Genomic DNA, 25,541 nt, shown 5'->3' with positions numbered 1-25,541 from the left:
GGCGGGCAGCGCGGCGGCAGCTTTCGAGCCTCAGCACCTGCTGTGTGGGGCTGGAGAGAAAGAAATAAAATTCAAACACCTTTGCTAGGAGACCTCGGCAACTCCGGAGGCACTTCAAAGCCCCGGGATGGCCGTGCCCTCAGTAAGGCTCCTCACAGCACGGGGTGCACAGAGCCGAGGTCCGGTGCGATCTCCCAGTGCTTCTGCTCCAAGAGCAGCGACATCCCCGCGGCTACCGGCTCTTGCGGGGGGGACGAAGCGGAGCGGGGGGAGTTGGGAGATGCAGGTTGCCAGCGACAGCCCACACACGCTTCAGCTTTATCAAACGTTTTTATTTCCACAAAGAGAATGAAGCCTGCACCCTCCAGAAGCTGCATCTGCTCAACCGGTAAAGCGGAGGACGGCAAGCCAGCCGCAGGCGAGGGTGAACCCGGAGCAGCCCACAGGTTGGCACCGCGCAAACACGCAGGGCACCAGGCTGCGGACCTGCACGGGCTCACACCACAGCACCCTCGAGGAATGAAAACCCTTCCCAAAACAGCCTGATTATAGTTAACACCGCAGGAACTCGCGTCCCGGCCACTAGTGGTGGAGGCATCAGGGTGGGATGTGAAAGCTGCTTCTCACGTAAAGGACCTGAATTTGCGCCTTGCTGAATCAGGGTCATCTTAGTTTTGGTTTTTGTTTTACATTACCAGAGGTTACACAAAAATAAGAGCTGTGGGCTCTGAGAGCCCAGAATCAGCCCAGAAGTTTAAGCTAGAAAGACGGTTATCTAAAATATTCCTTAAAAATCAAAGCACTGTTAGCCTTCCCTCCTGAAACCACACCTCCAGGCTTCAAACAAGCTGCTCCAAGTCCCCAGCCATGCTGCTGCCCCTGCAAAGTTCGCCCATACCCTACCAGCCCAATTCCTGTTACAAAAATCCACTTCTTACTTTATCAGGCAGTGACAGATGAGCCCCATGAAAGAGCAGGAATGATCAGAAGAGCCTTTTTACAGCAAGGGTGATTGCGAATCCAGTTTTGCGCACACTTCACATGGTTCTCCCACCAGGAACCCCCCCCCAGCTGATCTGCTTCCCCTCTGCCTTCATCCTCCAACAGCAACCAAACCTGCTTTTAGCACATGCAATTCCTGGAAACGATTCCAAGGCAAACGATCTTTATTTCTGCACTCAGTCGCTGAAGCTAAGTACAGAAGGCCTCTACCCAAAACACTAAGTGGTCTGTTGTGGCCTCGGGGCTGGCTGGGATGAAGTCTTGAGTTGGAAGCAGCAGAGCTGGGGCTGAGCTGAGGGAAAGCGAGGAGACTATTTGCTCTCTCCATCTCACCCCTTCAGTTCCAGGACTGAGCAAAACAACAGTTTGTGAAGTTCAGGATAGGCACAACACACAAAAGCCAGGGCAGGAAGGGAATGTTGCCCCTGGTATTAGGACGGATTCGAGCAGGTACCAGAAGACCCGCTCCGGCTTTGTAAAAGAAAGGACATTAATTCCCTAGGCACCTTGCTGAAGGGCTGGAGTTGGGACTGGCTTCCCAGCTCATGTTTCAGTTAGGATGTATCGGAGGATCCCGTTGACCACATCTAGTGTCTCGTCGCTCTCCAACACAATGTCGTAGGCATCCAGGTACTTCCCCCTCTGCTCTTCAACCTGTCGCACAGCCACCAGGGAGGGGTGGAGAGGCAAGGACCACAGAGAAAGGAGAGGACTGTAAATATCAGCAGCTGAGAATAAGGCACAGCACCATGAAACATCTCCAGGAACAAAATAAAGAGGCACTGTGGGTTTGGGCTGGTGAGAGGTGGCACGAGCAGACACCCAGAAGCAAGCAGAAGCTGCCACGGTGCATGGGCCTGCCCAGCAGGCCCACAGCCCTTGCATGTCTCTTGATGCTGTAGTAAAGAGGGGTCAATAACCACCATGAGACATCCCAAACCGTGGACATCTGTGTTCTGGGAGCACAACAGACACCCCACCCAGCTCCTTTCACAGGAGCTCCAGAGGAGCTAGTGGCAGTCTCCACACCCTCACACTCGGCCAGCTGTCTGCCTTCCTCTGCTGCCACCTGGGCTTTGCACCTGGGAAGAGCTAGCGCAGAAGAAAGAGGCCCGCTCCTCACACCCACCTTGTCGTTGAGAAAGCCAATCTTGAGGATGTTCTCCACACTAGGAACACCATCTGCCATTGTCAGATCACCCATAGAGTCCCCTAGCAAGATGATGCTGGTCCTAGTGCTCAGCTGCTGGAAATACTCTGTACCCTGTAGAACGGTGTTGTTCTTGTTGTAGGTGTGGATGAGAGGTCCCTTGAAACGCTTGAGGAGTCCCTGTGCAAACAGGACAGAGAAGTTGATCCCAAAGCAATCCCTTCACTGTGCCACAGTCTCAGGGCCCCTTCTGGAACCAGCTAAAGGTGGGGATGCTAACAAGGCACCAGCTCCAGTCTCTGAGACACTCCACAGAGCAGCCTGGCATCATAGTGGCCATGAAACACGTGGATTTGGTCCCCCAGAGTCCCCTTTTTGCAGAGCAAGTCTTTCCCAGATAATGAGAACAAATCCAGAAGACTGAGATCCTGCAGATCTCGGACTGAGCTCTGTGTTGCCCAGGAGCTATTTAGAGAGCCACAGGAAGCCAAATTCAGAGGAGTCCTAAGGCAGGGCACAGTCCTCCAGGAAGGCAGTACATGTTACACTGCCCCACGCTCACCCTGAGGACTGCCTGTCCCAACATGCCACCAGCAGGAGCAGAAAGCTTCATTGTAAAAGGCCTGTTATTTTCTAGCACGAATTGGGACTTTTCAGGCTTCAGTACATTCTCTGCCTACTTTACCTGCTCTCTACAGCAGGGACTCTCATTCACACTTGGCACAACTCCAGCATCACGATAGGAACAGAGGAACCTCTAGCGCCCTCCAACACTAACGATCAGGAAGGCTGCTATGGTAGCAGGGAGCAACCCATGAAGCCAATAAAATCAGGGTGGGAGGGCCATGACTAGTCTCTATGGTGCTCTCATGATCCAGAAAAGGATCAGTTCCAGGTAAAGGAAGCAACAAATCTACTTGGAAGAGTTAATAGACAGCTTTTAGCCTAGCAGCGTCTCTGTTAACATCTGGTAGCCCTGAATTCATTTCTAACAAATCTTCTCTCTGCAGACTCTCAGCATGTATGTGATGCAGAAACTCACATTATCATCAAAGTCCATGTAGTTCGATACCACGTTGACATTTGGGTGGAAAACATTGGCCTGACGGATAATTTCTTCAAGGATGTCACCAACGCCAGCAGAAAAGATGAACAGGGGGACACTGTATTTATGCAGTTGGTCGAATAATTCATTGAATCCATCCCTAAAGCAAAGTCCAAAATGCAGTATTACATTACCACCTTTCAGCCCACAGTGACAGGTGCTTTGTGTATGGTGGAGCTGTGAAAGGTCTCAGCATAGCAACAAGGCTCATATTTCTGCCTGGGACTTCTCAAACAGAAATGCATGCGTGAACTCTGCAAAAAAGCACAGTGCCTTGTCCTATTTACTGTGCATACAGAGAGTGTGCAGCAGAACCGCCAGCCTCCTCTTTGAGACATAGACTTAGTGGGGAGCTACACGGTAACATGCAGCATGAGTAATATGCCCAATGTTTCCTGAAAGCATCCAGCTTCTTGCATGTAGTCACAGCTCACAGCACGCCTGGACATGCATCTGTGAGCTGGGGCTACCAGCTCCTTCAGAAACAGTAAGCTACAGATCCACAACAGGTCAGACTGGGTTGCAAGGACTACCAGACAACTGTGCAACAGCCTCAGAAACTGCCAGCATGGAGTTTCTGGGCAGAAGAGGAGCCCAGGCCCATTAAAGCCTGGACATATGGTAGCTATCTATCTCTTCTCTGTGGCTGGAAGTTAATTCAAACCAAATCTTCTCAAGCTAATTTTGAGAAAATCATTGCCAATGTTGGTTTTAACATCAAGTTTTAGTGCAACATTTTTGTGCTGTGGGTGAAATTTGATGCTAAGACAAGGGTCTGGATAAAGCCCATTGGTTACAGTGAGCGGAGAGAAAATCTGATCTGTAAGAGGGCAGCTGCATGCTGCTTCCCTACCCCATCCTACAAACAGCTGAAGGCTCAGAAGAGTTGTTGAGGGAGCTCCACTGATCTGCTGGTCCCCTTGGCCGCTCCTCGCCAAGACACAAGAAAGCAGGAAGGAGTCACCCATCAACAGAGCAGCCTTTCAGAGAGACTCAGGTTGTGGTGCCGACCTTTGGCTCTCTTTCATGATTAGAACTAAACCCCATGAAGGAAGATTTGCATCTGCCACGCTTTGGAGGCTGCACACGGATGAGAGTGAAAGCAAGCACGTGAACTCTACTATCAGAAATCAGTTCAGAGTGCCCCCAAGCTCTCTTCAGACCTCTGGAAGACACAAGCAGGAAGTAAAGGAGAGCAATGGAGCCATCAGGAGACCTACTTCCACAGTGACAGCATCGGGCAGCATGCTGAACCCCAAGCCAGTACCTCAGCATCACGTCTGATTCTCTGACGATCTGGGCTATGTCGTCCTTCAGGATCTTCTGCTGCGACAGGAGGTCATGGGCCCTGCTCCACCTAGAGAAAGGAACCAATGTGAGCTTCCTGGGTCCAAATGTAAGGCAGTCAGAAAAGTAACAGCTAGAAACTTCCTGCTATTCCTGCCAATTCTTGAGAAAGTTCAAGCTCTGCCTATTGCACACACAGTCCTTGGGGGCAAGAAGTTGCTGGGACAAGGTCACAGGCACCTATTCAATCTAACCTTTCTCTTTTAAAAGGTTCTTGCCCTAGACCACACTGAGTGGGGCAGTGTTATCCATTATAAATAACCATAAAAAGGGAACCTCTCTTCTCCTTCCAAGAGTTTCTAGCTTTTTCTTGGAATCCACCTTGCTCGTTAATTGGCCCCACTCAGCATGGTCTAGGGCACATTATCTAGCAAGCCTGTGCCATATTCTTAAGAAATGGAAAGACTGTATGTTAAAGGGGGATCTATTCTGCTGCACAGCAAGCTCCTCTGTGTTTGGTTCAGGAGGAATCATCTTTCTTCCAGTTTGCCCCTCCAATGTTCATCTTGCAGGACAAACTCATCTCATGCAACAACTCACCACTCCACCATGAGGGGGCGTTTCTCCTCCAGGGTCCGTTCAGGATCAATTTCGATGGGATAATAGTAGTGCAGCAGATCTTTTAACTGGAGCGTTGTACAGATATAAAAAGAATATACAGTGAATATCAAATCTAAAGAGACTGTAAACAACAAAAAGTGTTTCCAAATTCCCCTAAAGCATCATGCTTAATAACAAAAAAAACACAAAAATCTTTCACTAAGCAACTGTGCTTTGAGCAAACCTGGGGATCTCGGAGGAAGAGTTAATTCTCTAGTAGCCTGGCTGACAGTTTCATCTTGGGTCAAATACATCTGCAGACCCAGATGAATACAGATATATTCATCCTCTTCTTACCAGATCAAAAACATCTACAGTTGAGCATGCAAATTAAGTTTCTCTTTTAAACTTCTCCTTCCCCTACCATTGGCTGAAATACAGCCTGAAAATTTACTCTGCTCTCCGTCTGGGCTGCACATGTGCATCTGCCCTGCCATGCAAGCCAGTGCAACCTACTGATCATGAGTGATGGGGCCCAAACACACAGATACAACAGTCAGTGTCTTACAGAAGAACACCTACCTTCTTCTTACCGTCTTCACTAACAACACGACTATTATCAAGGATATCTGTGAAGACAACAGAATTCCAACATTGTAACACAGAAACACACGGAAACAGTAAATAGGCTTTCTAAAAGGCAGCTATCTGGGGTCAAGATCTCAGAAGGCTGGCTCTTCCTGAAAATTAGGAGTCTGGGGCACATTGACCTGAGCACATATTAACTGCAGGGTCTCAAAGCGGTGGCTGCTTCTATAAATCCTAGCCAGGAACTCCACAACGCACACCCTGGCGTGAAGAGCGCATTGCTTAGTCAACGCTTGCAAGCCTTAGGGCATAAGTATTAGAAAAAGAAGCAGCATCTGGGGGCCTCAGCGGGAAAGCTGCAGCAGAAAGCTCAGGAGACCATTTCTCCAGTGAGTTTTGGACTCTCTGGAAGCACAGAGTTGGAAGACAGCAGCCATTGCTGGGAATGGCAGAGGCCTGGAGCTGCACAAACACGACAGTGAAGACTTGGTCAGACTGGGTAGAAAGGGGAGGCAGTAGATAACAGGAGGCTACAGAGACTGAAAACACAAACACAGAGAGAGAACAGAAGAACAGTAAAGATGCAGGCAAAGCTTCAACTCACTGTGCGAGGTGGGACAGCGCCTGCCATTGCATCCAAACCTGCTCAGCGTCATGTCAAAGTCAGAAATGACCTGGAAGATAAAAGAAGACAAAATCTGAGAGTGACCTGGCGCACTGTGTCACTGAAATATCTAGCCAAGGGGGGTGGTGCCTGCGAGGAAGCAATTTCAGCTTTGGTTTGTCTCACGTGGCAGCACAGGCTCACAACAAAGCAAAGCAGCAGCTTGCGGCCACAAACTTTGACGCTCCTGCCAGCTGTGATGTCCTCATCTGAGACAGCCAACACCCCTCCCACCCCCAGCGCTCTTATCAGCACCAAAAGGTATAATCCACCGACTTACTGCCATGGGTGGAGGGGGCATGTTTGGGGACTGGCTAATATTTATAGAGTGCATAACAAGGAAGAAAAAGGCCCATCTGCAGAGAGCCGCCAGCTTGGGCCTTGGCAGAAAACCAGCGTGCTCTCCCCTCTCATCTTGGGCTTTCCGCTTCCCCTCCCTGCAAATAGCATGGATGGTACCTCACTGCAGGTGGGTGCGGGGAGCAGCCAGGCCATGGCTGGGGAGGCTGAAGAAGCAGTGGGCAGCAGAAGACAAGCATCAAGCAGGACAGATGTGTCCCTTGCCCTCCGCCACCACGGTGCTGGGACAGCCCCACCACAACTGGAGCCAAACGGGCCACGAAGCAGTACCTGCAGCTTGCCTGTCCCCTGCTCCTTTATGGACCGGATTATCCCCATCACGCGCTCCGGGTGCTTTATGCGGACCGTGGCTTTCTCCAGTTCAGGCACCTGCCGGAGGAGACCCCGCGTCAGTGATGTCCCGGGTATCCCGGGCAGCTCCCAGGGGACGGACGTGCCCCAGCCCCAGCCCTGCTCCTCGGCCTCGGCCCTGCTCCTCGCCTGCCCCCCGCTCCCCGCTCATCCTGCTCCTTATTCCCAGGCTCCCTGCAAGCCCCGGCCGCGCTGCTCGCCGGCGGCCGCGCTCCGCACCGCTCCGCGCTCACCATCTCGCCCCGCTCCGCTCTGCTCCGCTCCGCTCCGCGCCGGGCAGGCCCGCGCCGCGGCCGCGCAGCCGCGGGGAGGAGCCGGCGGGGAGGCGGCGCCGCGCCGCGCCGTGCCGTGCCGCGCCGCGCCGCGCCGCGCCGTGCCGTGCCGTGCCGGGGCAGCGCCGCGCTGCCGCCGCCGCCGCCGCCGCCGCCTCGGGTGCGCCGCGGCGCCGGGCGGGCTGCGGGCAGGAAAGGCAGCGCCGGCGGTTGCGTTTTCCTCGCAACACGCGCAGGAGGCAGGAAGGCGAAAGTGAAATGAGATAAAGAATTTAAAAAAAAGAAAAAAAAAAGCCTTTTGCAGGCACAGTCTGCGCAGCATTAAAACTGATTAAAATAAAAAAAAAATAAATAGAGCCACTACCAGAAAAGATCTGTTTCCCAAACTACTCTGATGCCCTTATTGCGGTGTACCGGGACACCCAGTATACTCGCGGGGCTATGGCAGTGCCCATCGAAGAGCAGTGTGTCAGCGAGGAGTCAGGGCTGGGCTCCCATCCCCACGCCCCCGGCGCCCGGCTCCACGCGGCACCGACCAGCCCGCCGGATCCGCAGCAGATGCAGGCCGGCAGATAAGGCAGTGGCACAACTTTGCAGCTTCGTGACTGCCATTTAACCAGCCTGTGTCTCGACTTCCTCCTGCGTGGGCTGGTGCAAGAACACTCCAGAAACACTTGGTCCCTACCGCTGCGGAACTTAATCATGCTAAAAAGTTGCAGAAGAACCACAAAGGCTTTTTTCGCTCAGAGCAGGAATCACCAGGGTGTGCAGACAAGGTCCTGCATGATCTGGAATCCAAGCTCGAACCAGGGTGTGCTGCTAAGGAGGCAGAAGGACTAGGGCCCTACTGCCCGTGGAAGGGCTTAGAGAAACGTCTTTAGAGCCCTGCTGCACAGTGCCCCCGGCAGCTGCGGGCAGCAGAGGTTCCAGATCCTCCCGTTTCAGTGATCTCATTAACGGGCATGTTCCAGAATCACCAGGCAAAACATAGCTTCAGAGAAGATGCAGGAGGGCAAGCAGAAAGCCCTATATCACCTCAGAGAGAAGTTTCTTCCGCTGTCTCAGGCTTAGACATGGATGACACCTCGGCGTCTGCGGGGTATTCCCCCCCACACATGGAGAGGAAGATGAGTGCTATGGCTTGCACAGTCTTCAATGAACTTCGCCTGGAAGGAAAACTCTGTGATGTGATCATCAAAGTCAATGGTTTTGAATTCAATGCTCACAAGAACATCCTGTGTAGCTGCAGTCCCTATTTTAGGTCAGTGCTTGGAACAAGTTGAGAGAGGGGACAGGACTATATCACATAGTTGTAACCTAACCTCAGTGCTTACCTCAGCACTAAATCTCCAAACCAACAGTTATCCGTACTCCTGGTATCTTCCTGGACACCAGAATGAAGCCACAATCCAGGATTTACCAACAGCTTTGGCGGTGGTGTCTGACACAAATCCACGGGCAGGGTGCAGGGCTGGGGTGTGTGACTGGTCTGCCAACCTGCTTTAACCTTCCCTCTAGGTGAGAGGTTTTAATTCCCCCCCCCCACACCATTACTCTTTGGTGGTTTTGCTGAAGCAAAGTGGCCACTCACCCCATTTGCTCTCTGTCCACAGCCTGGAGCTGCAACTCATGTTTAGAACAGCCCACAAGCCAGTAAAACACGACTCAACACCCGCATGGCCTCACCAGCATGGCTCCTGCTGGTGCCTCGAACCGGTGCCCAGGGGCCTGCATCACCCCTGGCTCCGGGAAAAGGGAATACGTGAGGAAGGGGTTGGCTTTGACAGAGCAAGGCTGTTTCTATCCCCAGCACTGCTTCATTTTTTTCAGGGCTTTGTTTACCAGTGGCTGGAACAACACGGAGAAGAGAATATACAACATCCCTGGCATTTCGCCTGACATGATGAAGCTAATTATCGAGTACGCCTACACCAGGACAGTGCCAGTCACTACTGACAACGTTGAAAGTTTGCTAGCTGCAGCAGACCAGTTCAATATCATGGGGATCATCCGAGGGTGCTGTGAATTCTTAAAGTCTCAGCTGTGCTTGGAAAATTGCATTGGCATCTGCAGATTCACAGATTACTACCACTGTCCTGACCTGCGACAAACGGCCTACATGTTCATCCTACATAACTTTGAGGAGATGACCAAGGTGTCCACAGAATTCCTAGAGCTCTCTGTCAATGAGTTAAAAGACATCATTGAGAAAGATGAGCTGAATGTGAGACAAGAAGATGCAGTGTTCGAGGCTATCGTGAAATGGATTTCTCACGATCCCCAAAACAGAAAACAGTACATTTCTGTCTTGCTGCGTAAGGTCAGTCTTGTCACAGTGTCATTTTGCTTTCACTCCCGATAGCACTGGCGAGCTAGGTATGGCGCAGCTGAGATGAGAGCTGCTTTGCTATTCTTTTATATAAATGGAGGAAATGACAGTCTCCGAATGCTTTGATTACAAAGAAGGGAGGTCTCAGACTGTCATGCTGTTGGTACGCTGGGCTGCTGGTCAAAGATCCTGGGCTGGGGCTGTCGCATACACTCTAAGTGCATTCCTCATGTTTAGAGCTTAAGGTTGATCACTTCTCACATCCAGGAAGGGCCAAAGATCACATGGGACAACATTATCTCTGCATACACAAAGCTTATGAGTGTTTGGCTAGCCAAGCTATGCTATACAAATAGCAGCCGACGTTAGAGCGGTTTCAGTCTGCATGCAGGAAAGCACCATGCCAAAGAAGTAGCAGACTCCCTTCAGGGAAATCAAATTGTCTATCCTCGCATACCACTTTCTGGACTGGCTAAAAACGACACATTTAATTCTCCCTCAGCTTTAGACACTTGCACTAATGTGTCTGAAATCAAAACCATCCAGAGCTGCGTATATCCACGGAGGATGCCAAGATGTAACGCATCAGCATTAACAGTGTAACCTCCTTTTACCTTTTCCAGGTTCGACTGGCATTGATGCATGCAGAATACTTCATGAACAACGTTAAAATGCATGATTATGTGAAGGACAGTGAGGAATGCAAACCTGTCATCATAAATGCACTGAAAGCAATGTATGACCTCAATATGAACGGTCCATCTAATTCCGATTTTACCAACCCCCTCACTCGGCCTCGTCTGCCATATGCCATCCTGTTTGCTATCGGTGGCTGGAGTGGGGGGAGCCCAACCAATGCCATTGAGACATACGATGCTCGTGCAGACAAGTGGGTGAACGTGACGTGTCAGCAGGAAAGCCCCCGTGCCTATCATGGTGCTGCTTACTTAAAAGGCTATGTCTACATTATCGGAGGATTTGACAGTGTGGATTATTTTAACAGTGTCAAGCGGTTTGACCCACTTAAGAAAACATGGCACCAGGTTGCACCCATGCATTCAAGGCGTTGCTACGTCAGTGTCACTGTTCTCAACAACTTCATCTACGCCATGGGAGGGTTTGATGGATACGTGCGCCTCAACACTGCAGAACGGTACGAGCCAGAGACAAACCAGTGGACACTGATTGCACCCATGCATGAGCAGAGAAGTGATGCTAGTGCAACCACATTGTATGAAAAGGTAAAACCACCCTGAGATTATTGCAGGCTATTAAAGTTGAAGTGTTCTCTTCCTGTGAGCAGGACAAGGAACCAAACTTAAACATCAGTTTGCAGCATTATGCAATGAGCAGGTGCCTCAGTGCGTTTCGTATGACATGTATTGCAGTAGGGACTTTCACAGAGCTCACGCTCTGGCTGGACCACGTGCTTGACATACTCAGCTACCTCGCAGAATTGAGCTGGAACAGACATGGGAGCTGTGGAAGCAGGAAATAACAAACGCTCCCCTTAACATGACAAATCACTTAAAGAGGAAAAAAATTAATTTAAACCTTACTCATGAGATCCTGGTGCTGCAGATATCAAACTCTCTGAGATGCAACAACTGACAAGCAAGGCAGAGGGGCAGACAGGAGCATTAAAACTCCTCCAGAGCTGCTTACAACCAATAGTTCATTTGCTGCTGGATGATGCTTCTCCCAGCCTCAGGTCAAACACCACATCTATGTGCTTCTTGCAGTTCCGGAGGTCCAAAGCCTGCTGCCCTGGATAACTCACTGTGCGTGTATTGATACAAACCCTGAATGATAGGTCTACTCCTATAAAAAAAAGGAGGAGGAAAAAAGCACATTGGGCCAGGCTATCTGCTCCTGGATGTATTCTCCCACTGCTAATACAAATATCTTGCCCATGTTTTTTTTTTTGTTTCTTTTTTCTTTGTAAACAGGTTTATATATGTGGTGGGTTCAATGGAAATGAATGCCTATTCACAGCTGAAGTATATGATGCCAAAACAAACCAATGGACCCTTATAGCACCGATGAGAAGCAGAAGAAGCGGAATAGGCGTGATTGCATATGGAGAACATGTGTACGCGGTACGGTAGAAGCATCTCTGCCATAACAGCACCTAACACTTGTGGTACTCTCTTTTGTTTAACATACTGGAACTCTGCTAAGCTTCATTTCCTAGGCTGATTTTCAGGCTGTTTACTTGCAAGTGAGATTTAGGGACGTGGGTCTTAGCAAGAATGGCCAAGACGCCTCCTGGGAATATTGTAATCTGCACACTTTTCATTATGAAAAGCCTGTGGAAAGTTTTTGAGCAGCTGCAGCCAAGAAATGATTTTAACAGGAGGAAAAAAAAAAAAAAAAAAAAAAAAAAAAAAAAAAGTCCACTGCTGATTTAGTGGCTTTTTGATTCTATTTCTTAGCCTTCAAGCTAAGCCTACATAGTTTATGACCACACAGGATTTCTTTCCCTGTTCCCCAGTCTTTTGCCAACTCTCTCCAACCTCCAACATAACGCACACGAATAACTTAAAAAGTCAAAATTCAGAAATCTAAGCCAATCAACTTGTGAAATTGGTCATCTTCTGTAAAAGCAGCGTACGTAATTTAACATTGAGAAATTAATTAGGAAAAAGTAGTGCCAGGTGAGAACCCTGAACACTTAGTTACTGAAACATTCCATCTCATAAGAAGGCAGAAAAATTTAATTAGTAACTTAGCTACCACTGTTCCATAAGGTTATGCATCTCGAATGAAAGGAGACCAATTTAAAGTAAGTAACTTGGCATTGTTATAATACACGCAAAGATCTTCAAATTTGAGTACTTAACCTTGTAATCGCTCATGTAATCTAGTGAATTACACAGTACTTTTGCTTGGTCTTGTTTAAGCTTGTCCTTGTACTGCATTTAAACTCTGTAGAAGTGTAAAATCTGAGTTGCAAAAGTATTTTTGCTACTTCCAGAAAGACCAAGGGAGTAGTCAGCAATAAGCAAAGAGCATTTTAATACTTTGAGCACATGGGCTCTCAGTAAAACTCAAACCAAGTCAGTGAAACAGGACAAGTTAAAATCTTACATTTAAGATATTCAGCTACCCTAGCAGGGAGGAAAGGCCTTTTTCAGTTTTGTTCCTTTGTCATTCACAGGTAGGAGGATTTGATGGAGCCAACCGACTTCGGAGCGCAGAAGCCTACAACCCTGTTGCCAACACATGGCGAACAATCCCCACCATGTTCAATCCTCGCAGTAACTTTGGCATTGAAGTAGTGGATGACCTTTTGTTTGTAGTTGGTGGCTTTAATGGTTTTACTACCACTTTCAATGTTGAGTGTTATGATGAAAAGACGGATGAGTGGTACGATGCTCATGACATGAGCATATACCGTAGTGCTTTGAGCTGCTGTGTGGTGCCAGGACTATCTAACGTTGGGGAGTACGCTGCCAGACGAGACAACTATGTGGAATCGTCACAGCGCGATGAAGTCAAGTACACTTCTTCCACAAGTACCCTACCTGTCTAAACAGCTCTACTTAGCTAATAAAGTCTTCTAAGCAGGAAGTGAATGTATTCACTTATTCTAAAATAAAAACAACTGATACAAGTCCAAAAGAATAATTAGTATTTAAAGCTTTCATTCTCTGGAGCCACCAAATCTGTGATTTAGAGGTATCAGCTACAGCCTAAGGAGCATCTTAAAAAAAATTAAAGGTACAATGTACAACACAATGCTAGAGAAATAAAAGGTTTATTTTCATTAGGTCACTTATTACAATAAACTTTAGTACAGTGTATTTAATGTAAAGAACATTACAGTAACATTTGTTTCAAACAGCCTACGCATGGATATTACTTTACCTTACTGGAAGTAAGTACAGGAGTGCTGCTTGCCCAAGCAATCTGTTGAAGTCTACATTAATATTGACAGGAGAGTACAGCTGCCGTGATCCAGTGACATGGACCTATGAGGAGTATCTGACTATTAACGGTCTTCAAACATCTAGTTAGTTCTGCATTTTACATTCATATTATGAATAGGGTTAGATCCTCAGGAGCACCTGTATTAGCAGACTTCCAATTAGGATATTAGAGACATGATGTGTATTTTAACATAACAAGGACATAGCTGAAAATAAATCTAAGCCATAAAACACTTATTTTCTGCTTGCTTTTTTAAGCCCACTGAATGCTACAACATCCTATTACAATGTCAAGCTAAAAATAACTTTCTAAAAAGTTGCTGTTTGTTGTGACTCAGTTTGACAATAGTGAACAAGCTGTTCTGTGACACACAAGTCGAGGCAATAGTTCTGATCTTAACATTTATTGTTAATGGAGAAAAAATGGTAAGTGAAATAGCATAGCAGAATACTTGGGATAATATTCAGAATGCATGCTTAAAAAGTTGGCATATTTTCTGTATGTCCAGAGTAGCATCTTAGTATGTGCAAGAGAAAGTCTTATTAAAAAAATACGTACAAAAACAGTATACTAATGGAGTATTGAGGTTGTTATAAAATATTATGTACATATATGGCACCCAGAAATGATTACATTACCAGCCTAGTGCACGGCAGAATGTGTCCTACTTCACTAATATTTTGAACAGAAAGACAGGATATGAAACATGCATTTCATGGCACATATTTAGTACAGTTATAGAGATATGATTGTCATAAGGAGAAGAAACACTTCATCTCATGTTCTCTTACATTAGGAAGGCCAGAAGTCAGCCTTGTTATACTTGCTGAATACACACTAGGGTCTTACTGATATTTAGCTAGCCATTATAGACACAGTGAAAGAATTCCCAGGCTTTTGCTTATAGGTGCATTTTATAAATACTCAGCAAGCTACAGCAGGCAAGGGCCACAAGGGATTTGTTACATGATTCACAGATGAGTGGGCTAAATTACTTCCACAGTTGGTAATTCAATTTTTCTGAACATCTGCACATGATTCAATGGATGATTAGACTTGTCAGTTAAAAATTGTATGGAATGCAATTGGTCCACTGAAAGTCAAGGTTAAAAAAACCCAACTACTTAAAAATTCCACCGAATTGGCATAGCAAAAGTTAGAGCAAACTGATTATGTTCGCAGTGCCCACCATTCACCATGCAAACTGAACATACAAAGAGAGATACAGTGCATCACATACAGAACCATGACTGGCATTCACAAGTTAAACTGTCCAGCTATGAAATTTCTTTGACATAATCTTTGAAGTGGAATGTCTTTAGTAAACTACGTATCTTGTATGTTAGCCAAAAGTTCTCATGATAAGTGCAAATACCAACTTTGCTTAAAGAAAAGGAAAGTCTGCAAGAATTTTGTTCTTCCATACTGCTGTACTTGAAACTTCTTAGCTCATGTTCCAATTGAAATAATAATCTTGATATTTCCTGCTGCAAATTGTACTAGATTTATCAGCAGACTACACAAAGGCTTTGACAGAGCTGTGGTGGTCTGACAGACTAGCATTCTTCAACAGTTAGTTAAAAACCCGAGAGGAAAGCCAGCAGAATGAAATATGCAAACTCTTCTCAGCTGCTCTGTGTAAAGTCTGGTAAGGTATCTTAAATTCAGCTCTGGTAAGTTTAGGTTAAATCAATGGATTTCATAATGAAGCTGTGAGCTTTTTTCATATATTCCATTCACCAACTGTGCTGCAGGGGCAGCAATTCTTAAACTGCTCCAGCCAAATCTGCAAGAACTCATCTATCCGTCAAACTCAGTTGATTAACCTTACCAATTAGCTCATGCAGGCCATTTAGCAACAGTCACTTTTGAACGCCAGCCTTAAATCTGAACAGGTTTACCTGTTTCCTCTCTTGCATTAGGCCAGCCCCACACAATTTAATCTGCCCTTGCACAGCAATCCAACAGGCAAATAAAATATAACAAGACTACTATAGATGAATAAATCAAGACCAAAATGTTAGATTTTCAAGATAAAAAAGCTAGATTATTCTAGTACAACAAGGCAAGTTATTGATATCAGAGTGTCAAGAGAACTGCAAAGTGGAACATTACAGGACATACACATTAGAAAAACCTGAACAAATTATGTGGTTGAAAGACTTACCCATTGTTTCAGATATGATCTAGGTTGCCTGCTGAATTGAAAAATGAGAAGTATCAGTTCAGAAAGCTACACCATTAAAAAAAATGTTTAGAAGTTCTGCTGCAAAGAAGTTGCCCACATTAAAGACCCCAGCAAATTACCACAAGAACCAAAGACAGTAAACAGCTTTTTCAACAATGTTTATCTACACAGATATTGGAACACCCTGGTTATTCCTCCCTTTCCCTTCCCTAAGATCCTGAGTTAGGCTGCAAGTGAAAACCTGAACATTCAAATAGAGGGAAGGATGGGGAAGAAAAGGAGGTAGGAAGGAAGCACTGAATCTACAAGTAATCAAAGCCTCCTGGTGCTTTTCAGACCAGGGAGGAGGAGTGTTCAGTGGGACAGCTAACAGAGGCAGTGATACTCTAAAGGAAAGACTCACCACGCTGTTCCTTGGGAGTATTACAGTAAGCAAACCAGAGCCAATCAGGGCACCAATTTATATAAAATCACCTAAAAACTCCTGAAGGTGTATAAATAGCTCCATTTTATCACAATCAGCTTAAATCCTACAACTACACCAAGTGGGGAAACACAAACATTTAGAGACTGTGAAAATTTAGATGCCTCTTAAAAATCTTATCATCATCAGTACATCAAGAGCCAACTATCTCCCTTCAAGAGAAGCAATAAATGCTGTGGTACAGCTATTGTAAGTTTTGAGGGAAAATATACTGAAGACAAAAAGTATTGATTGTCGAACACAGGCGGGAAACAGGTTCATGGGGGTTCTTTTTATCATGTTTTCACTAGAATTAAAGAAGTGCAACATTTGAGAAAAGATCTACAAGTTGCTTGGGTTTTAATATATTACTATGAAATAATCCCATTCTTATTAATCCTCTTTGACTTTAGAAGTGAACAGTCTACTTTGACAGGTGGCTACTTTGCTGTTTTCACTCTTTTTATCAGGCTGATTGTTGACCAAGTTTATAATGAAGCTGTCAAAGACAAACTCAAAGCATCTTCAGATACACCTGGAAAAAACCTATTGCAAGTTCTCGATTTTAGCAAGTGATGTTCTACCAACCGTTTATAAGCAAACTCTGCAGCCTTTCTACACTATACTGATACAAAATATTTAATATATATAGAAACATTCTGAAGTAGTTTTTTAAAGAAAGATTGTGCTTTTGTTTTCACAAACAGGTATTTAACCATTGCACATGCTTCCAACGTGGGAAAGCTAAGTGCACTAACACCAATTACATGTGAAGTTTAGCCACTGAGAGAATCAAAGGAATGTCAATATGTAAGTGCAAATAAAACAGGTGCTTTCAGCACACACTCAAATGTAACCACTAAATTATTAAGAGATTTTTGATTTTCAAAAAAGAACTGTTAGTCTAACTCTACATAAACCTTTGAAAACAAAGATCTGAAGAGAGAACTAACAGATTTAATGTTCCTAGAGATATTTCACAGCCCATTAACAGGAAACAAGCCTTTCCCTGGACATGATAGGTAATATATTTGGATTCACAGGGTTTCCCAACTCCTATCCATCCTCAACTTCTGAGCTTCTTTTAATAGAGATGCTATTTTTATGCATCAAACCCAAATTCTAATATCTTATAGAAACATATCAAGCCTTAAAAAATGGCTTAGTACAGTATTTGATAAACCAGACTAATCAGGAGTGACATTCCAGAAACTAGCACTCAATCTGAGAGCGCGGCATTCTTCGTAAGCTTAGAGAATGTCTGTGTATTTCCTGCATCTGTCTTTCCTGCATTTGTCTTATTCTATCTTTTTGCCACATCAGATTTTGTGGCATAGGATATCTTTGTGTTCCCTGCAAGCATCTGAAAGGAATTCTCACATGGCAGGCTGTTGCTCTACAGCGAGGCTGAGGCATAGGAGGCAAAAGCATCCAGCGCTTTCTCTCAGCACAGTAACGATATGCCTCTTTCCTGTATTGCTTGTCAATATCATCACTGTTCTTCCACCCCCCAATGATGAAAACATCATCTTTATAGTAACAGATAGCTGCCCCTTCAATGCTAAGAACTTCTGGAGGTAAACTTTCAAGTATTTCATCTGAGGCCCTGCCAGAAATCTTTATCTTAGCTTCTTCATTATCAATAGGGTAACTCTTGGGGCAGCAGGATGCTGTATGGTAAAAGTTAGTGTTAGCAACAGACATCTGGAAAGAGCAGTAGTTATCAATAAGTGGCAGAGACTCCACATCTTGCCATTGCCTTGTTTCAACATCATATCTGATAATAACAGCCCTCAATCCATCTTCACTATCACTGTCAACTGGGGTACGAGCAGCAACATAAACAAACCGATCTTCTACAGAAACAGCTTTGACATCACGAAGAATCTTTGGTGCTGATTCCAGGTTAAGCCATTTGTCTTGCTCAGGATTATAAATGGCTACATCTTTAAAGCCAGGACTGAAATTACCATGTCCACCAATACTGTACAAGTTCCCTTTAACTTCAGTAAGGCCGAAAGAATGCTTTCTGGTTATTAAATTTGAGACTTGCTCCCAAATATTTCTGTTTGGATTGTACCTTTCAACAGTCTTGGCAAATCCTGGTTCCATGGAGCCAGCCACGTAAACGTAAGATTCTGTCACAGCAACTGCATGCCCATCAAGATGATTGTGTATGTGTGGCAAGTTCACCCACCTATCTTCATCAATGAAATATCCTACACACTCGCTCAAGTAATCTCCTCCCTCTGATACACCACCAATCACCATAATGACGTCCATATTTTGCCCAAAGCGTGGCAACGATGTTAGAGGATAAGTGGAATGTTGTAGATTACCAGGCTGCATGTTCTCAGACCGCAAGGCATGACTTTCCACTGCTTCAGACACTAGCTTGACACAGGCTTCGTTACTGGAGACCAGCCTTTCGGATTTGACGTGACGAGTAAGGTAAGTGGGTTTCATCTGCGACAACCTAAGCAATTTAAAGAGATCTTCGAAGTACCTCTCTCTTTCGTCAGGATTCTTCTGAACCCACTTCAAGACTGTCTCAAAGAGGATTTCTTCAGAGTCCACTGTGATCTCCGAGTCTGAGAGCCAGTCCCTGATGAGGTGGAATGGCAGAGTGTAGAACTCCTCATCTTGGATCACTCTGTGGAAGTTTCTCCGGATCATGTCCTGAGCTTTGAGGGCCAGCTGGTTCAAGGAATACATATGGGCTAAGCTATGAACTGCCACGCAGTTGGAGAGATTGAGCTTCTTCTTCAGAAACTCTCCACAGAACTCTTTTAACCGGGTCAGCAGGAACCTGTGGAAGAAACACACGGGGGTGAGGCTGCGGCGGGGGCCGGGGCCCGCGGGAGGCCCGGCCCGGCCCGGCCCGGCCCGCGCTCACCTGTCGGCCATCTCCAGCACCTCGTGGACGTTGCCGGGGCTGACGCGGATGGTGCCGGTGTACATGAAGCCCACGACGGCCTCCACCGTGTCGGGGTCGGGGCCGCCCTCCGAGCTCCACTTCTGCAGCTCCACGCGGCCCGAGCGCGACTCGGCGAAGCCCCCGGACAGCAGCGGCGTGAAGTACTCGGTAGCGGCGGCCAGGACGGAGCGGTGCGCCCGGTACTCGCGGGCCGCCCCGGGCCGCCCGCCGCCGAAGGCTAAAGTGATGTCGCAGTAGAGGCCGTGGCGGCGCTGCTCGTTCTGCCGCCACGCCAGGTCCGCGCAGTGCGCCGGACACCCAAACTCCTCCGCCTCCGCCTCTCCGTCCGCCCCGCCGCCGCCGCCGCCGCGCGGGCCGCCGCTCTCCGCCTCCCCCGGCGGCGGCCCGGGCCCCGGCTGCGGCTGCGGGGAGGCCGCCGCCATCTTGTCCGACATGGCGGGGCGGTGGGGAGGGCAGCGCGCATGCGCGCGCGGCGGCGGGGCGGTGCCGCCCCCGGGGAGCGGCGTCAGCGCGGCGCTGCCCCCTCGCGGCCAGACGAGACGGGCGGCAAAATGGCGGCGGGAGTGGGGTGTGTGTGGGGAGGGGGAGCGCCTCGCTCGTGGTGCTGCCCGCCCGGTCCCTCGAGCCGGCCCGGCCCCGAGAGGGCGGCCCGGGAGGCGGCAGGCGGGTCCCCCCCAACCCCCCGGCCCCCGCTGGTGCCTGTGGCGGCGCAGCGCCTGAGGGGCGGGCCCGCGCTGCCGGCCCTCCTGCTCCCGCCAGCCGCTGGGAGACTGGGAAAACGGGCCAAGAGGGCGGCTGGGGCCGAAGCCCGCCCGGGAGGCGCTAGGGGAGGCGGCGGCCGAGAGAGCTGGGCCCCGGCCCGACACCTTTGCTCTTCGCTGCTGTTGTGGGGCAGGTGGGGGGCAGCCCCTGCCCCCTCAGCCCTGCCGTGCTGTGAGCCCTGGCACCCCCCACACAAACCAGCCCTCTCCGAGCGCTTCTCAAAGCCTCATACTTTCTTCTTAATCATTTTTCTCTTCCCTCTTTCAGGAAAGCTTGCAGCAAAGGGGCTTCGCATGAGGAATGCACTAAGACAACTGATTAAGGTACATGCTTCTGTCATTAGGGAGCTAAGATATAGTAATCTATACTTAATTATTTCACACTTACTCTGCAGCATAGTACTGTCCTCCCTTTGCTATTGTGTCACATTATAGCAATTACACAAGTTTCTTTCCTACTACTTCTTCTCTAGGCTGCCATTTCACCTCTTGGCACATGCTAAAACTTGCCAGTGTAGTAAACTGTACTCCGCTCCTGCTATCACTTCCTAGCTAGTTAGTTAAAACAAAAATAGATGACAGGAATAACTTCTCTGACTTTTGGCATTCTGATACATGGCTGTATCCAAATTTGTCAGATACAGATAGAAACACTGGGTCATTCTTCATAAGGTTAAAAAAACCCCAACCAAACAAAAACGGTAAGTTATTACTGTACCATTTATTTGAGTTAGGTTACAATACACAGACAAGGAGGATGCTGAAGTTGTTACTGAGATTATTTTTGCATATGCAGATAATAGGGGAGACTGACATTCCAAAACCAGCAATCTAATGGTAATGAGAAGTTGTTTGCATAAATATAGACACTGGAATACATATAGTTTCACAGTTTTAACAGTAATATGTTACAATTTTAAATTACTACACCAGAGTTTGAGTAACATTGGTTACAAATCAGCAGTGGTCCCACTATTCAGGATAAGAGTAGACTGTGAAGATGAACAGAGTAAGCAAACTGAATAAAACAGAACACCAATCAATGGGGAGGAGGGAAGGAAAACACTGAAGTCATAGCTTATAGGAGTGATACGTGGATGTGCACTTTCCCTTTATCAGGAAAGTTACAGCTTAGACTAATGGATCTTAGACAAATTCATGAGCAAAGCTCCCTCCAAAACCTTTAAAAACTTTTCTGGAAACACATAAGAGTAGAAAAAAATAAAAGGATGAGAGTTCAGTTGCTTCCAAGAATTAAATACAGCAGGTAACATGGAATATCACAAGTTTTGGTTTTTAATTAAGTTTCTATTACAAGACAGTTGCTTTGCACAGTGTAAGTAGGCAGCTCAATGTCTATATAACCAATGGCTTTTACACATCAAAGTCCCATTTGTAGCTCTCCTCTGTGCAGGCTTCTGACTTCTTTAAGTGACATCGAGGCACTACTACTTATCACATAGTCATGTGCTCTGGTAAAACATAGGATATGTCGTCCCATGGGTGACGGTAGAGACCTTGCTTCAATCTCTTCTGATCCAGGTAGTGCCCTAAAACAAAAGTGCCTTATGTGACAAGATCAAAATTTCTGGTTCTCTTAATCTTATTTTGCCTTGAAACAACTTTGATTTCCGACAGCTATCGTTGTAGAACCCAGAGGTTCATATTTGTCTTGTGTTTGTGGTCACAGGGCATTTCATAGTATGATGGAAGTGGGAAGAAAAATAGAAAACTTACCAATGAATCCCATACTCCTGCCTAGTACAAAGATGCCATTAAGAGCTCCTATATCAATATATTCATCTGCTTCTTCCCTGCAAAAGAAAACAAACTGAATGCTTCGTGGTAGTGGTTCATTTAAAGAACAAAATTTACAAAAAGGCCACGAATCAGCTCTAGTGCCATGCGAAAGCTTCCTCCCTGCCTAGAATCCAGGCTACATTTCCTTCTGAAAGCTTGGCCCCACATGAGTTGGCAGCAGGACTCCCATCATTTTTATAGTACTGTGGTCTGAGAGAGATACAGCCCAATATAAACTTACCGTGTGAAAGAGCCACAATTCCTGAGTACATCAACAAAGGCAACTCCAATAAAGCCATCTACATTCAGGATAAGATTTGGTTTCTGAAGGAAATAGAAACACACCCCAAATAAACATGATTTGCTGTTAACATCTTTATCTGATAGCTTCTATCTTCTGAAGTTTAAGGGCAGTTTGAAGGCTGCACATAATTGTGGACTCACAAGCCTATGGATACAGGAGGCTGTTAGCAATTTGAGCAAGAACCATGCTTAATCTCAGTGATGGAAAAAATAACCCCTAACAAGGGGGCTGCATCTGGTTCAAACTGCAGAGAATATTTGCCACAATCCATCATGTGTCCTAGCCATGCTTCCAGCTTAAAGAATAGGACAATCCCAGATATGCTGTAGACAGGACAAGGCTGAAGTGACCAAAAACATAACTTGTCCTTGTGTCCAGGAAATATCTTCAGCCTTATCACAAACTGGAATTGTACTCATCCCAAAGCCTCCATTAGGAAAACAAAAACCCAGTAACAATTTTAACCATTTCAATTAAAATACAGTATTAAACCTTGATCATTCCTCCCTCAACAGTGCTCAAAACAGGATAAATACTAGCACATCTCACCTTGGAAGTTGTAATTTTTTCTACTTCAAGTGCATAGTCCAACAGTGGGGTGGCAGGGAAATGCTGCTTCACATAGTCTTTGAGAATCTGAACTCTCATGTCTGGATTATTTATCTGCAAGTTAAGAACACGTTACATGTGCATCTTGCTACTCTGGCAAATAAAAAGGGACATGTTCTACTGTATTCAGCAAATTAGGCTAGCCCTTTTATGGAGGTAAAGGTAATATCACAGTGAGTACCCATAGGCTATTGCATGGTGTATCGAGTGCTTAATTTCTAAATTACACTGTCTGTGAATCTGATTTTTCTTTAAGTCCTCAGAGCCATGTGGAGGGAGTATACAAAAACACTGAATTGGAGATGAGACTTGTTTACAAAAGTTTGCCTTCAAGAAACAAACTTGTGCCAAGCTGCTCCCAGCCACTGATGCCAACTTTTACTTAGGTACTAGCCATAAGCTTTATTATTTATAGATCTAGGATTTCTAGTCCTGAAAATTCAACCAAAGGCTGCTTTTGAAAGATGGTAGCTTTTTTTCCCCTCTTCCCCTTCTTCCCCATTCTCCCCACAAATTAAAAATAACTGCCCATTTGTACCAGTAACACAGATTTCTTACCGATTTGACCCTGTGTCCAATGCCCATGATGAGTTTCCCTTCTTTCTTCATTTTATTCACAAACTCCATAGGAATAATGCCACTGTCAAAGGCTTTGCTGAACATTTTAGCTGCAGCATCCAGCGCTCCACCAAACCGGTCACCCTGGGTCCAACACACAAAGGGAGCTTTAGTAAAGGACTCTACAGTTAAGCTACAAAAGAAATACAAGATTGATCTTCCACATCCTTCTTGCCTATTAACATAGCAATCATGAAGCTATAGGCAGGCACTTGTTTATAACTAACCACAAGTGTCAACAAGTAGCCATGGAGTCTCCGCTAGAAGCGGAGGGGAAAAATGCAATCTAAAGCCCATTTTATTCTAAATTTTACTTGCCAGTCTTGGAAAAGACTAAGCTACCATGCAGGGATAGTTGACAGTGATTTCTGACAGCTCATGTTGAATCTACAAATATTCTGCAGAAGCTAAAAGTCTTCCTTATTAGAAAAGTGGAATAGATTTTAAACCTAGAGCAGAGAAGCTCAACTGTAAGTCTCTCCCAGTAACCTCTTCGTGATCAAGCTACTTGCCTAGCTATTAGTGTTGAATTCAACAGAAATTCAAAGTGCAAGTGAGCAGGTCAGTCTAGTCCATGGCTCTGTAGTCATTTCAGATCCTAACTTACTGGTGGTAAAACCTAGACTGAATAATGAGTAAGTAAATGAATCTCCTGGATATTAAGTACTCACAATAGTAAGAAGGCCTGAAGTGAGACTTGAGACAAGATCTTTTCCTGCTCTTGCGCAGACAATAGTGTTGTGGGCTCCAGATACAGCAGGTCCATGATCTGCTGTTACCATCAAACACATCTCAATAAACTGACAGGCATACTTTGGTAACCTGTCCAAGAGAGAGACTGAAGTCATTATAATAAAGAAAACAGAGTGACCTGGCACTTCCATGTTCTACTGGACAGTAACTTCTGTTTTAGGTATATGTATTACAGAAGTAACACAGAAAAAGTAGAGTCACAGCACCCATCACTTTATCCTATTATCTATTTGCCTTCTCAGAGACATACAAAATTTTATTCATTTTCCATCTAGCTTTCACAGGAACTACCTAGCTCCAAAGCTGAGTTTGCACATATTCAGCTGGCTGATCAATAAGCTCTGAGGGTCCTCTCAGGGAAAACTGTGAGAAAGATGGGGTTGCAGTACTATTCATGCTGTTCAGCTGAGCTACAAATTTCAGCTAGTGTCAAAAGTGCCTCTCATGAACACATGACCAGCCCAGAGGAAGGCAGAAAGAAGTTTTACTATTCAGAAGGTTCCCTGTAGGCTGGTTAGCAAATATGCATAGAACTGCCTAATTTCTCCAGGGCAGAAATATGAGAGCTGTAACAAGGAAGTAGTCAACAGGTGGGAAGCAGGATTAGAATGGAATTTTCCTCAATGCATCACAACACCTCTGAAAAAAAGTCTTCATCCCAAAGCTGAACTACACTGTAAGAAGCCTTGAAATGCTGACGTAGTCTCAAAGGGAGAGGATACAGTGATGGCACTTCCAATTAATTTATGTTCACGGAAGAAATCTTGAAGTTACTTTTATGCTTAGACATCTATTAAAACAAGCAAAGTGTCAAGCCAGAGAATTTGGGAACTTACACAAAAGCTGTCTTACCTCCTTTGAAACCAGAGCAGTCCCAGAACCCCTCCAATTCCCATTTCTTCTTTGAAGACCTCAGTGATGGGCATCCCAGCATAAATCAGTTCCTGACCCCTTTCATCACAGATACTGGTCATAAAGGAAGCTGGCTTGCGGATCAGACCCAGCTCCTAAAATTGCAGCACAAAGATGGAATTTTAACAATCCCCATACTTAAGAGCAAGGGACACTAGGAGGCAAGTACAGAGTGATCAATTAGGAAAGCATTAAACTGGCCCTCAGGGCAGCCTCCACAGCCTGGTACAGAGTGGCCAATGAGCTGTCACACAAAACTAAAAAGCATAATTCCACAGATAACATCGTTATCACTGAAAGCATCTACAGTTACCACAGACATCCCATCTGGTTTCCAAGGAACCAAAAAGTCAGGCAAAATAGCATAACTCACCCTTGCCCAGGAATAATCCATTGGCACAGTTGGAGGAGGCACTTCCTCAGCTGGTTCAATTACTCTTCTGGCAACAAGATCCTGATAGACAGACCTAGAGAGAGAATTTATTAATTTAAGTCCTTTTGAGAATACAAGAGAGGTGGTCTTAACCTAGAACATTAAAAACTTAGAAAAGATA

The 25,541-nt window shown here is 46.1% G+C and overlaps 3 protein-coding genes and 1 long non-coding RNA gene across 7 annotated transcripts in view; 2 read left to right on the top strand and 2 right to left on the bottom strand.

Moving 5' to 3' along the window:
* Positions 1-311: 311 nt before the first annotated feature.
* Positions 312-19,664, bottom strand: LOC134151245 (7-methylguanosine phosphate-specific 5'-nucleotidase). Of its 3 annotated transcripts, XM_062595658.1 has the most exons (11): positions 19,189-19,324; positions 18,373-19,101; positions 15,809-15,839; positions 7,027-7,125; positions 6,337-6,406; positions 5,727-5,773; positions 5,145-5,230; positions 4,525-4,614; positions 3,195-3,357; positions 2,132-2,332; positions 312-1,656 (listed from the first exon to the last, which is right to left on the bottom strand). In XM_062595658.1, the coding sequence occupies exons 1-11, from the start codon at positions 19,251-19,253 to the stop codon at positions 1,546-1,548; spliced, it is 1,692 nt and encodes a 563-aa protein (XP_062451642.1). In that variant the 5' UTR covers positions 19,254-19,324; the 3' UTR covers positions 312-1,545. The 3 variants fall into 3 exon arrangements, 2 of the variants coding, with proteins under 2 accessions (XP_062451642.1, XP_062451643.1); XM_062595659.1 differs by lacking the exons at positions 15,809-15,839; positions 18,373-19,101; positions 19,189-19,324 and adding an exon at positions 7,341-7,420; XR_009960806.1 differs by lacking the exons at positions 312-1,656; positions 2,132-2,332; positions 3,195-3,357; ... (3 more) ...; positions 6,337-6,406; positions 7,027-7,125 and adding an exon at positions 13,618-13,682 and having other exon boundaries at positions 15,809-19,101; positions 19,189-19,664.
* Positions 9,265-13,243, top strand: KLHL10 (kelch like family member 10). Its single transcript, XM_062595848.1, has 4 exons — positions 9,265-9,699; positions 10,332-10,949; positions 11,658-11,807; positions 12,869-13,243. Exons 1-4 carry the CDS (start codon positions 9,280-9,282, stop codon positions 13,241-13,243), a joined length of 1,563 nt encoding a protein of 520 aa, XP_062451832.1. The 5' UTR covers positions 9,265-9,279.
* A 594-nt stretch (positions 19,665-20,258) lies between the features above and the next one.
* LOC134151226 (uncharacterized) overlaps positions 20,259-25,541 on the top strand; it is a 28,344-nt gene continuing 23,061 nt past the window's right edge. The window contains exon 1 of the long non-coding RNA XR_009960805.1: positions 20,259-20,315. This is a non-coding gene — a long non-coding RNA (uncharacterized LOC134151226). The remainder of the gene's footprint in view (positions 20,316-25,541) is intronic.
* The window catches only part of ACLY (ATP citrate lyase), a 33,019-nt gene continuing 28,170 nt past the window's right edge, over positions 20,693-25,541 (bottom strand). For both annotated transcript variants that reach the window (XM_062595620.1, XM_062595621.1), the window contains 8 exons: positions 25,361-25,454; positions 24,928-25,082; positions 23,994-24,144; positions 23,263-23,406; positions 22,645-22,758; positions 22,033-22,115; positions 21,729-21,805; positions 20,693-21,541 (listed from right to left, as the gene is read on the bottom strand). In XM_062595620.1, the coding sequence (XP_062451604.1) occupies positions 21,447-21,541; positions 21,729-21,805; positions 22,033-22,115; positions 22,645-22,758; positions 23,263-23,406; positions 23,994-24,144; positions 24,928-25,082; positions 25,361-25,454 (913 nt within the window). In that variant the 3' untranslated portion in view covers positions 20,693-21,446. The remainder of the gene's footprint in view (positions 21,542-21,728; positions 21,806-22,032; positions 22,116-22,644; positions 22,759-23,262; positions 23,407-23,993; positions 24,145-24,927; positions 25,083-25,360; positions 25,455-25,541) is intronic.

The sequence above is a fragment of the Rhea pennata genome, chromosome 26 (assembly GCF_028389875.1).
Source record: "Rhea pennata isolate bPtePen1 chromosome 26, bPtePen1.pri, whole genome shotgun sequence".
NCBI lineage: Eukaryota > Metazoa > Chordata > Aves > Rheiformes > Rheidae > Rhea > Rhea pennata.
The sequence above is the reverse complement of the archived record's forward strand: the minus strand, read 5'-3'. Positions and strand labels throughout refer to the sequence as shown.

Excerpts from the sequence above, each read along its gene's own strand:
- KLHL10 (XM_062595848.1), top strand. The coding sequence starts at position 9,280 with ATGATGAAGCTAATTATCGAGTACGCCTACACCAGGACAGTGCCAGTC. Across the intron at positions 9,700-10,331 it reads TTTCTGTCTTGCTGCGTAAG|GTTCGACTGGCATTGATGCA; the intron begins GTCAGTCTTGTC and ends TACCTTTTCCAG. Across the intron at positions 10,950-11,657 it reads CAACCACATTGTATGAAAAG|GTTTATATATGTGGTGGGTT; the intron begins GTAAAACCACCC and ends CTTTGTAAACAG.
- LOC134151245 (XM_062595658.1), bottom strand. The coding sequence starts at position 19,253 with ATGTACACCGGCACCATCCGCGTCAGCCCCGGCAACGTCCACGAGGTG. Across the intron at positions 7,126-15,808 it reads GATCATATCTGAAACAATGG|GTGCCTGAACTGGAGAAAGC; the intron begins GTAAGTCTTTCA and ends CTCCTCCGGCAG. Across the intron at positions 3,358-4,524 it reads GAATCAGACGTGATGCTGAG|GGATGGATTCAATGAATTAT; the intron begins GTACTGGCTTGG and ends ACTTTGCTTTAG.